This window comes from Chiloscyllium plagiosum, unplaced genomic scaffold, assembly GCF_037043375.1.
Source record: "Chiloscyllium plagiosum isolate Xiang-an unplaced genomic scaffold, Cpla_swu_hap1 HiC_scaffold_26, whole genome shotgun sequence".
Taxonomy (NCBI): Eukaryota; Metazoa; Chordata; class Chondrichthyes; order Orectolobiformes; family Hemiscylliidae; genus Chiloscyllium; species Chiloscyllium plagiosum.
In genome coordinates this window covers 12,814,735-12,826,992 of record NW_028270164.1, presented here as the reverse complement: position 1 = coordinate 12,826,992, position 12,258 = coordinate 12,814,735, and the positions used below count along the sequence as shown (strand labels likewise).

At 43.0% G+C, this 12,258-nt stretch overlaps 1 protein-coding gene across 3 annotated transcripts in view; it reads right to left on the bottom strand.

Moving 5' to 3' along the window:
* Positions 1 to 10,833, bottom strand: part of LOC122563058 (EF-hand and coiled-coil domain-containing protein 1-like) — a 29,560-nt gene extending 18,727 nt beyond the window's left edge. Inside the window, exon 1 of one of the 3 annotated variants that reach the window (XM_043716412.2) lies at positions 8,695 to 10,833. In XM_043716412.2, the coding sequence (XP_043572347.2) occupies positions 8,695 to 9,695 (1,001 nt within the window). In that variant the 5' untranslated portion in view covers positions 9,696 to 10,833. The remainder of the gene's footprint in view (positions 1 to 8,694) is intronic. The other 2 variants (XM_043716411.2, XM_043716410.2) reach the window with 2 other exon arrangements.
* Positions 10,834 to 12,258: the final 1,425 nt, after the last annotated feature.

The following is a 12,258-nucleotide window of genomic DNA, read 5'->3' as shown; positions in this document are numbered from 1 at the left end:
TTAACACAATCATGGCTGATCTCATCTCAGCTTCAACTTCACTTCCCTGCCTGATCTCCACAACCCTTCAAATTTATTACTAATTACCAGACTACACCTCAAGACTTGAAACATTAACTGTTTTTCTCTCTCCACAGATGCTGCCAGGCCTGCTGAATTTCTTGAGCATTTGTTTCAGGTTTCCAGAATCTGCAGTATTTTCCCTTTGTTTGAGACTGAATAAAAATATCTAGGACATAAGGTGGACTATTGAATCAAATTTGCCATTCCACTGTTGTTTTCCTTCTCAGCGATATCCTTTAACTACTGAAATGATTATTACAGGTGTTTTTTTTCAGATTTATTCATACAAGAGTTAAATTGTTGTGGTATGTAGGTTCACATAAGTGAGTTCCTTCCCCTGCAGGAAATCAGTGAACCTGTCAAATCCTTCTCAGCAATCTAGTTTTCTTTTTGCTGCAGTCAGTTAGTTCACAAATTATCAAAAGGGCTCAGAAACAAAAACAGAAACTGCTGGAAAAGCTCAGCAGGTCTGGCAGCATCTGTGGAGAGAAATCGGAGTTAATATTTCGGGTCCAGTGACCATTCCTCAGTTCGGATTTGTTTCTGATTTCCAATGTCTGCCGTACTTCCAGTTAATCAAAAGTATTCAATTCAACTCCAAAGTTAGCCACCAGGATACATGAACGCCAGCTAGCCACAAAAAGACATGACCCTCTCTCCCTCGTAGCCCTACACACGGATGAAAAAAAACACCATTTCGACTGGGACAACACATCTATCCTGGGTCAGGCTAAGCAAAGACATGCCAGAGAATTCCTAGAGGCCTGGCACTCCAACCACAACGCCATAAACAAACGCATAGATCTAGATGCCATCTATGAACCCCTCAGAAAACGAACAGGAAATGATATCACCACAAACCCCAGGAACCCCAAGCAGGAGAAAAATATAAATAGAAAGTAGGAGACAACAGCTTCGCTTCACTTGGAGGTCGCCACTGATGATGTTACCTCGCCAGGTAATGAAACGTCTGGATATCAAACCTACAGCTCAGCGAGCAAACCTACACCCTACCCCTCAACTCCCAAGCTTGCTACCGTTGGATTTGAACTCCTTACAACAGTTTAGAAAACTATTTCTAGACCTTTCTTGCCTGCTTAGACTCCATGATGTTAGGCATGATTGCTCTGCTTTCTCTTTCGTGACAGTTCCCATCTGCAACACCAATGAAGTTCCCAAAGGGAACTATCATTTGTGAACTTTTGCAAAGAGTGAACTAGAGAAAAAGAATCAAGAGAGAAACTGCCAGATAAACTCAACAGGTCTGATAGCATGTGTGAAGAAAAAAATAGATTTAATGCTTCGAGTCCAGTGATCCTCATTCTTTGAGTTGTGTGTTTCTCCAGGAATTTCTGGTTTTATTTGTTTCAGATCTCCAGCATCCATGGTTCTTTGTTTTCTGGAAAGGCCATCAGGCCACAGTCCATCCTGTGAGCCCCGCAGTGCCCTTTCATCGGTATCTATGAGCACTGATGCTTGTGTCATTGAAGATTAATGTACAGAGACAGTCCAATCCAGAGGCTGCAAGTTAATACCTAATTATATGGATATGGTGTGACAAGTATCACTCTGACACAGCTGTGGAAGCACTCCATTCACTGGTATGTCATGTTTTCAATGATACCATATCTCTAACTCGTGTCAGCCTGGTTCAATAGAACATATTCATCCAGACACAGTGGCACTTGGCCCCTGTGGCATCAACTGGGGGGAAATGGTCTTTACAGCTGCTGAGTTGGCACAACCAGAATTCTATCATCTATTTCAAGGAAAGCTACAGCAAGGTGTGAAGCAGCCAGTAAAATCTGTATTTGCCTTAAAACAATGTTGTTCTTTCAAGAGCACAATGTGGTTAGCATGTTTATAACTTCATGATGTCCAAACTCTTTTGGTTCTCTTGTGTGTTAGGTGTCTCCACTCGTACTAAAGAGCAAAAGAACAATACAGCACAGGAATGGGTCCTTCAGCCCTCCAAGCCTGCGCCAACACATTTTGCCCTTCTATACTAAAACTGTCTTCACTTACAGGATCCATAAATCTCTATTTCCTTCCCATTCATGGATTCATCCAGGTGTTTCTTGAATGCTGCTATTGTGTCTGCTTCCACCACCTCCTCTGGTAGCGTATTCCAGGCACTCACCACCACTCTTACAGGTTCCTACTGTCCCTTGTAACCTTTATTCATCCTAAAGTAAGGCTCTCTCACTCTCTTCTGCACTCAAAATTCATTATTTACAGCTGAATGCACATCTTACTGAATATAGCTTTCTTAAGAGGAGTGTTTCACTTCTGCTTCATCATGTACTTCTCTCTCATACTCTCCACTACTGTCCATGCGGTGATATAATCTCCATTATCAACATTAGCACATTCACATTCCGGTTTAACACAACACCTTGAGGAACATAGGCATTGCCCTTACCTCTGAGCCAGGTGGTCCAGCTTCAAGTCCCACTTGCCCAGGAGGTACGGCATACAATTGTCTAATCAGGTTGACTACAATTACTATACTGCAGTATTCGCTGACTGGCTTCCACCTCTTCCCAGACATACTACAATACTGATCTTTGAGGATGGGGAGAATGATATCACTTCCACTTCAGTGATCCCCAACAGGAACTGAGAGCTAGGCTGACTCATCAATTGCCTTCAAATCCAAACCTAGATGTAATGTTTCCTTTCGCAGTCCTTTTCCATGCTATCTTCTTTCAGTTATCAGTGGTTTGAGAGGCCCTTTTATCCCTCCTCATTTTAACTGTATATATCATTGAATTTCTGCATCTGCCACAATTTTCTGTTCCCTGCACAAGTACAAATCAGCACCTGAGACTTTGAGAAATTATGCCAATGAACTGATCCGAGAAAGCTACAAATTCTCTTCCCATCACCATGATCTCATAACCTTCATAAAATGAACTGCATCAGAAGATACATGTCAGGTCATTTGGAATGTGCGATGTAAACTCAGCATCACTGAGTCCCATACCACTTTGTTGTAACTAAAGTAACATGGGCTGGGTTTGAAAAAATTTAATTTTGGTTAAAGAAATCACTTTGCCCCCAGTGGACTCCACCTTTCAAATACAAAGTTCACTGTCTTTCTACGAATTCATTTTGTTCTTTTTTTTTCGAAAATGAGTCCTCTATCCTGATCGGAACCATTCTTCAGACAACCTGTTCCAAGTGTTGACTGCCTTCGGTGTCAAGAAATTCAGTGGATTAGAGAAGTAATTTGTGAGTGCATAGGACAGAATTAAACAACAATAACACTAAGGTCGGTGGAGTTGTGGAAAGTGACGAAGGATGTTGCAGGTTACAGAAGGACATAGATAAGCTGCAGAGCTGGGCTGAGAGGTGGCAAATGGAGTTTAATGTGGAAAAGCGCGAGGTGATTCACTTTGGAAGTAGCAACAGAAATAAAGAGCACTGGGCTAATGGTAAGATTCTTGGCTGTGCAGATGAGCAGAGAGACCTCAGTGTCCATGTACATAGATCCCTGGAAGTTGCCAACCAGGTTGATAGGTTTGTTAAGAAGGCATACAGTGTGTAGATGGATTGAGCTTCAGAGCCATGAGGTTATGTTGCAGCTGTACAAAACTCTGGTGCGGCCGCAGTTGGAGTATTGCATACAGATCTGGCCACTACATTATAAGAAGGATGTGGAAGCTTTGGAAAGGGTTCAGAGGAGATTTACTCAGATGTTGCCTGGTATGGAGGGAAAGTCTAATGAGGGATTTGAGGCTGGTTTCGTTAGAGCGAAGGTTGACAGGTGACTTAATTGAGACATATAAAATAATCAGAGGGTTAGATAGGGTGGACAGTGAGAGCCTTTTCCCTTGATAGTGATGGCTAACCCGAGGGGATGTAGCTTTAAATTGAGGGGTGATAGATATAGGACAGATGTCAGAGCTAGTTTATTTACTCAGAGAGTAGTAGGGGTGTGGAATGCACTGTCTGCAACAGGAGTAGACTCACCAACTTTAAGGACATTTAAATGGTCATTGGATAAACATATGGATGAAAATGGAATAGTGTAGGTTACATAGAATTCAGGTTATTTCCACAGTTCAGTGCAATATCAAGGGCCGAAGGGCCTATACTGCACTGTAATGTTCTAGTATTCTAAAAGGAGAATTTCCTCATGGAGGGAATGAATGTCAAACATATAGACAAAAGATGTGACTGAAAACTCATTGTGTTTCCATACAACAAAGATTCTGATTTCTGCTGTTACATATTCTCATCTCACACTTCTTTGTGCGGACACTGGAGAATCTTTCATTTTGCCTTGTGAGGTGAGTAGTACATTTGCTGCATTCTCTATTGTGTAACTCAGTTGTTCAGTTGTGCTGACATTAGCAGACAATCTATGCCTCCTAATAGAATGTTACAAGTTGCTGTGGTTTCATGCAAATAAAGACCATTTTACAGACAGCTGATGGCAGCAGAAATCTCTTGCAAAACACTCAACAAGCCCAGACCATTTCACTCATCTTTAAAGTTGTGTACAATAGCACACTGCAGGTACTGTAATTGGTTGTGAAGAAATTGTGACTGTTTTATCAGCTGCCTTTTCCAAAGATGGATCACAATACGGACTGATTGCCAATTAGCCCCTTTCTGTTAGGGACAGGCTTCCAACATCAACTTATTACATTATTTCAGTTCCATTCTATTCAGCTACACTTCATGTTGGCCCATTCAATTTGATGCAGGTTGATTTGCTTCGCTCCATTTAATATTATCAGCACAACATATATTTGGTCATTAATCTGTTTGTGAGAAGTTACTGTGTGCGATTTAGCTGATACATATCCTACATTATATCAGCGAAGTATTTAATTGGGTGTAAAATGTTTGGGACATTCTTTGATATTACATAGATTTACTGTTTCCTCATCTTTCATACACCTCACTCCATTCCATAAGATATAGGAGCTGAGTTAGGCCATACAGCCCATCGAGTTTACTCTGCCGTTCAATCATAGCTGATATGTTTCTCAAACCCATTTTCCTGCATTCTCCACATAACTCTTGATCCCCTTACTAATGAAGAAGCTCTTGATCTCTGACTTAAATACACTCAATGACTTGGTCTTCTCAGCCTTCTGAGGCCATGAGTTCCACAGATTCACCAACCTCTGGCAAATAAATTCTTCGTCTCGGTTTGAAAGGGGCATTACAGTATTTCACTGTGAGGCTGTGCCCTAGGGTCGTAGTCTTACCTACTCTTGAAAACATTTTCTCCATGTCCACTCGATGCAGGTCCCTCAGTCTTCTGTCAGTTTCAATGAGGGTTCCTTTCTCATCCTTCTAAACTCCAACAAGCGCAGTCCCAAAGAACATGGCATACTACTCCCTCACAGACAATCCAAACCAAACCACAGGATTGAACTTCTTGGTTGGTTGGTGGGGGGGGTGGGGAGGGTTGGAGGAGGTGGGGGAAGTATTCTCTCACTTTCCCATCAAATCTTCAGGAGAGTCTAAGAGAAAGTGAGGACTGCAGACGCTGGAGATCAGAATCGAGAGTATGTTGCTGGAAAACCACAGCAGGTCAGGCAACATCAGAGGAGCAGGAGAATCAGGGCTTATGCTCGAAACGTCGGTTCTCCTGCTCCTCTGATGCTGCCTGACCTTCAGGAGAGTCTGTAAACATTGCACATTCCTTCAGACCGGGATCTCCAACAATCAACTGTTTGGCTAACCAAATGGCAGCTAGCAAATTCCGGTAACCACAGGACACTTGAATACAGTAAACCAGGTTTTGCTGCACTCCAATCTTTATCATTTCCAAAGCTGCAAACTGTGCTTTTAATTTGATAGAAACATCAACACCTACTTTCTGGCTGCTCCTTTTGGGACCTGCTAATGATTCCACCGAAGATGTCCATTGATCCATTGGTGTTACCACAAAGCACACAAGTCACACCTGTCAATGGTCGTAAGTCCTCCAAGATTGATCACAGCTCTCTAGAGCCAATATGGTCAGAGCTGCATGTGCCGGGGAACTCCATCCCTTAGAAGTAGCCCAGGCCACTCACCATCCTGGCCTGGAAATACACAGTTGCTGAGTCAAAATCCTGGAGCTTCTTCTCTAATGTCACTGTGGATGTACCTACACATTAAGGAATGTAGCTATTCAATCTGGCAGCTCAACACCAACTTCACATGGGCAATTAGGAAGGGCATTTACTGGCCGAGTCTGTGAAGCACCCGTATCATCAATGAGTTGTAAAAAAGTCTCTCTCAGTAAATCGCTTTTGGTTTTAAAGTCATTATTCGTTTATAATTCAATATGAACAATTCGAATTGGAACTCTCTCTCTCTCTCTGTCTGACTTTATGGGTGTACCCACAAGCCCAGGACTGCAACAATTTGAGAAGGCAACTTGCCATCACCATGTCAGGAGCAACCAGGGATGGCTTGGCCAATGACGCGCACATGCCATGAACAAATAAAACAAAATTAAGTGGCTCCTTTTGGAAGGCAATGTTTAGATTTGGAGTCAAATGGATAAGGAACATATATATGAGACATGATTTGGAGGTGCCGGTGTTGGACTGGGGTGTACAAAGTTAAAAAGTTTGAATACCATGATAGTTTCATGATATTCAAACAGATGAAAGACTCAACAGACAATCAAGGTATTTTTCAATGTATAATTTCAGTTACATCACACTATAAATTTTTGCTATAAATTCCGTGTATTAGGATTGAGCCCTCCACTATCACCTGATGAAGGAGCAACGCTCCGAAAGCTAGTGTGCTTCCAATTAAACCTGTTGGACTATAACCAGGTGTTGTGTGATTTTTAACTACATATATGAGACGTATTGTTTTTGAAATGATTTGGTTGAAATATTAGCAGACATTGATGTGGTAGTCTATGGTGTATTCATCATTGTTCATATGCCACATTATATTCACTACTGCAGGTCAAGTAAAAGGAAATGCAGAACTCCAGGACATGGATACTGGTCAATGAACTCATTTAATTAGCTGGAGGCAATGGCCTCCTCTTGTGCCGTAACCCTTCTGTGATTCTGAGAAGTTACACAATCTCTTTACGAGGCGATCAACAAACACTGTCTTTTATATTGACAACCACAACCTGACAATGAATTCCGAAAGGGGACACTTTCTCCAGGTAATTTCCAAAAAATACAATGACAAACCTGTTACAAACTCCAAAACATTTCCACAATTACAATGGGTAACATAAGAAGTCTTCACTCTCATACCTTCTATGTTACGGGGGCAAAGTGGAACTGGAGGCTGTGGCCCCCGGCTCTTGTCTGTCATTAGAGCCGAGAGCAGATGATTCAAACTGAGTGCATCTTTGGTAAGTGTACAGTACACATCTGAGCAGGCAACAGAAATAACTTGTATCTGAATGGTCTGAGGTGGTTTTCAAACAAGCTACCCCCCCCGCCCACCCCCCCACCATCCTCACACAAAAAATAAGTTGAAGTCAATTAAATAAAAGCAAAATACTGCTGCAAATCTGAAATAAACGGAGAAAGTGCTGAAGAAACTCAGCAAGTCTGCCAGTATCTGTGGAGTGAGAGACGTAGTTAATGTTTCAGCTCTAATATGACTGATCTTTTGAACTGGTTCATTGGTCATTCACTTGCTGCAAGAGGTTGATCAGCTCATGGCTGATTTTGTGATGCAGAGTGGCACCAACAGTGTGGGCTTGATTCCTGCATTGGCTGAGTTTACCACAAAGGACTCTCCTCAATCTCTCCCCTCACCTGAGGTTTGAGACCCTCAGGTTAAACCGCCACCACACTCTCTGATGACAGATCAGCATTATGGTCAAGTAGAACTAGAATGACTTTACTTGTTCCAAAATCCAAGGGGCTCTGCTGTCAATTAGAAATGGAGTGTAAAGAATTCACTATGGACAGGATGCTGTTTCTCTTAATGTCTGATAAGAGGTATATTTTTAAAATCAACCTGTTCAGCTGTATTGTGACATTAGGATGGGGATTTGAGACTTTTAGTTCAGAGACAAGGAAACTACCACCATGCATAAGAATACCTTTGAGTGTGAAAAATACATTGATTTAAAAACAATGTGTTCAGATTTATTATGACATGTGGATGTAAACCTGGGGTTTCTGACTCAGAGGCAAGGACACAACCACTGTGCACTGCAGCAGTTCAGGATATAGAGTCATAGAGATGTACAGCATGGAAACAGACCCTTCGGTCCAACCCGTCCATGCCGACCAGATATCCCAACCCAATCTAGTCCCACCTGCCAGCACCCGGCCCATATCCCTCCAAACCCTTCCTATTTATATACCCGTCCAGATGCCTTTTAAATGTTGCAATTGTATCAGCTCCCACCACTTCGTCTGGCAGCTTATTCCATACAAGTACCATCCTCTGTGTGAAAACGTTGCCCCTTAGGTCTCTTTTATATCTTTTGATGTATTATGACACTGGGATGGTAAAATGGCTCTTCTGGCTCACAGGCAGGGACATTACCAGTGTGTACTGGAGCAGTTTGAGGTGTGATGTTGGAATGAATTAGGATGGGAACCTTAGTCTTGTGGCTCACAGGCAGGGACATTACCACTGCATTAGAACAGTCCCTGGGAATGAGAGAGAGTGTGCACTGACCTGTCCAGCTGTAGTTGGTCTTCCAGCTCCTGGAGCCGGCTCTCTAACAGAGGCAGCTGCCGGACTCTCCTCTCCAGCTCCTTCACGTTGCTCAGGGCGGCCCGGAGAGCGGAGGTCACCCTCTCGGCTTGAGCCCGGAGCCGGCCGTGCTCGGCTCGGAGGGCGGCGAGCCGGTGCTCCCGGTGCCCGAGGCGGCAGTGAGCGTCCCGCAGCTCCTGCTCCAGCTGCCGGTTCAGGCGCCTCGCCTCGTCCAGCTGACCGTCCCGGGACGAGCGGATCAGCTCCAGCTCCCGGAGCAGGTGGCGGGAGCCCGGGCAGCTCAGTCCGGGCGGCCGGGGCTCCTGGAGCTGCCGCCTCTGGTGCCTCGGAGCCCCGGGGAGGCCAGTGATGGCTTTGTGGAGGCCGACTTCCAGAGCCAGGCAGCGGGCATCGCTGCTCTGCAAGGCGCCCCGGAGATCCTCCACCAACTCCCGCAGGCTGGCATTCTCCAGCTCCCTCGCACTGGGATCTTGCTGTGCCCCGGGGCTCCCCTCCTCCTCCTCCTCCTCCTCCTGTGCGCCTCCCTGCCGGGGTAGCTGGAAGGACACGCTCCTCTTTCTCCTCCTCCGGCGAGGACACCGCAGCTGGATCTGCCTCTCTATGTGCTCTGTCTCTTTACTGACGGGCAGCCGCAGCCCTGGCTCCCCCCGACCCAAGAGGCCGTGGAAAGGTTCGCACAGGAGGGCGTGGAAGTGCCGGAAGGTGACCGCCTCGGGCGGCCCTTCCACCCCATCCTCCAGCCCCAGCACAAAGCACAGAGCCCGAAAGTCCTCGCCCGACACCAGCCCGTCCCCCTCGTAGTCCAAGTGGTGGAAGATCTCCTGCAGGTACTGGTCAAGGCCGGTGGCCAACACCACAATCTCGTTGTCCACTTGGCCGCCCTCGGGGCCGAAGTGATGGGACAAGGCGCTGACCAACCACGAGGTCCTCCGGCCAGGGCCAGAGTCACTGCTACCCAGCATGGTCAGGCAGCGAGTGAGGAAGGGAAATCTTCCAATTCACTTTTTAGCACCAAACTCCAAAAGACTAACGCAAAAAATTCATTGATAAAACCTAACTCCAAAAGATTACTGGAATAAAATTAAAAATGTAACTTCAAAAAAGACGCAGTGGAGAGGCCATCCGCAACATGTAAAAAAAAAGTTAAAAAAAAGTTTTAGAAAATGTAATTTCAAAAGATAAATGTAAAAAAAGTTTATAAAAATGTAACTCAGAAAGATTAAGGTAAAAACATTAAAATGTAACTTTAAACGACAAAGCTGAAAGTATCTTTTTAAAACGTAACTCCAAATATAAATGTCAAAGATATCATTTCAAAATGTAACTCCAAAAGACTAATGTAAAAAAAGACTTTTAAAAATATAACTCCTAAAATAAATGTAAAAATAACTTTAAAATGTAACTCCAAAAAACTAATTTAAATTTTTAAAAAATATTACTCCAAAAGACCGATTTAAAAATATCATTTAAAACATGTAGCTCCAAAGATAAATGTTTAAAGAAATCTTAAAACGTAACTCCAAAAGATCAATATAAAAATATTGTTAAAAATATAACTCCAAAGAACTAATGTAAAAATATATATTTTTTAAAAATGTAACTCCAAAAGATTTATATAAAAAGTATCGTTCAAAAATGTAACTCCAACAGAAAAATGCACAAAAAATTAAAATATAACCCCAAAAGACAAGTAAAGCAAAATCTTTACAAAATGTAATTCCCAAAAGACAAATGCAAATATAAAATTCCCAGGAACTTTTCAAAGAAGATGTTGCACTCGCCACCATTGACACCATAAGATGGTATCTTCCGAAATATTGTCAGAAACGAATCGATGTTGATTGGAAACAGATTAAATCTCGGAGTAAATCTTCAAGTTTCTTCTTTGGAAGAAATGAGTATAAAGACTCTTCAAAACTTCGCCTATAGTCCAAGGTCTGTGAGCTGCTCTCCCGATGATTTTCCCGCTGCTGGTTCTGCAAATATTCGCGGGGAAGTTTTTAATTAAAGTTCAATTTCCCTGCAATTCTCATGGGACGCGCTCGCCGAGTGATGCTGAACTGAAGGGTGTCGGCGAGATGGTGAGAAGTGGTTTCCCCTGGGGTCCTAGCGCTGGAAATATTCAGTACAGTATCTATATGTGTGTGAGAGGCTCTGGCACGGAACCAATATGCGGTGCAAAAGCTTTGTAATCAGTGCAGAACAAAACAGATCTTGTCAGTGCCTCGCTTTGCTGAGTTTCCAACTTTACTAGAGCTTCCACTAATTACACGACAAATGAATTTGGAAAGTAGTCAGTGTGTGCACAAGGACAAATAGATTATAACCACAGTTGTGACCTTTAACCTCACAGAATAATCGTAATATTTACATAAAATGGTTTTGCATGAAGGACGACTTGCCTTCATGTAGCACTTTCGGTAGCCACTTATGATTTTGGACTGGGGTGTACAAAATTAAAAATCACACAACACCAGGTTATAATCCAACAGCGCTCTGAAAGCTAGTGCTTCCAAATAAATCTGTTGGACTATAACCTGGTGCTCTGTGATTTTATTTTAACATAGCCACTTAGGATATCTGGTCAGCATGGACGAGTTGGATCAAAGGGTATGTTTCCATGCTGTACATCTCTACAAATCCATGACATCCCAAAGCACTCTTCACTCAATGAAGGGTGGTCATTGTTGTAGGAAACACAGGAGCCAATTTGCACACAGCATGCTCCCACAAACAGCAATGTGATAGTTACCAGAGAAGTCATTCTGTGAAAAATGCGAGAGGCAAAATACACTGGATGCTGGAAAATTAAAACAGACAAAGAGAATGCTGGAGAAACTCAGCAGGTCTGGATGCACCTGTGGAGAGAGAAACAGAGTTAACTTTTCAAGTCTGGAATGACTTCTGGGATACCTCTTTCTGCTGTTGATTGAATGATACATATTGGCTGGAATACTTTTAGAAATAGAGTAATACCTTTTTAATGTCACTTGAGGGGGCAGATAGAGTCTCAGTTTAACAACCATCTAAAAGTTAGCACTTCCAACACTGTAGCAGTCCCTCAGTACTGCACAAGAATGTCAGCCTTAATATTGTGCTCAAATTCTACAGTAAGGCTTGAAACTGCAACCTTTTATTCATTTCTAAGAGCCATGGATTAGGTGGGCTTAACTAAATGGTTCACAACAGGGAAGGAACTGTGTTTGAAATGTTTACCCAGATGGACTTCATGCAGTTTTACATCTGAATAACAAGTATACTCATTCCTGAGATGGAGGGATTATTTTATAAAAAGAGATGAAATAGATTGGGCCTTTATTCTCTGGAATGTAGGCGAATGAGAAGTGATCTTGTTTAAACATACGAAGACTTACAAACTTGACAGGCTAAATATAGGAATGGGCGTCTCCCCTGACTTATTGATCTAGACTCAGGGGTGCAGGTATGGGCACTGTCAAAATAAAGAGTTTATTCTTTAGCGCCTAGATTAAGGCTTCATTATTTAGATTTTATGACTCTGTGACC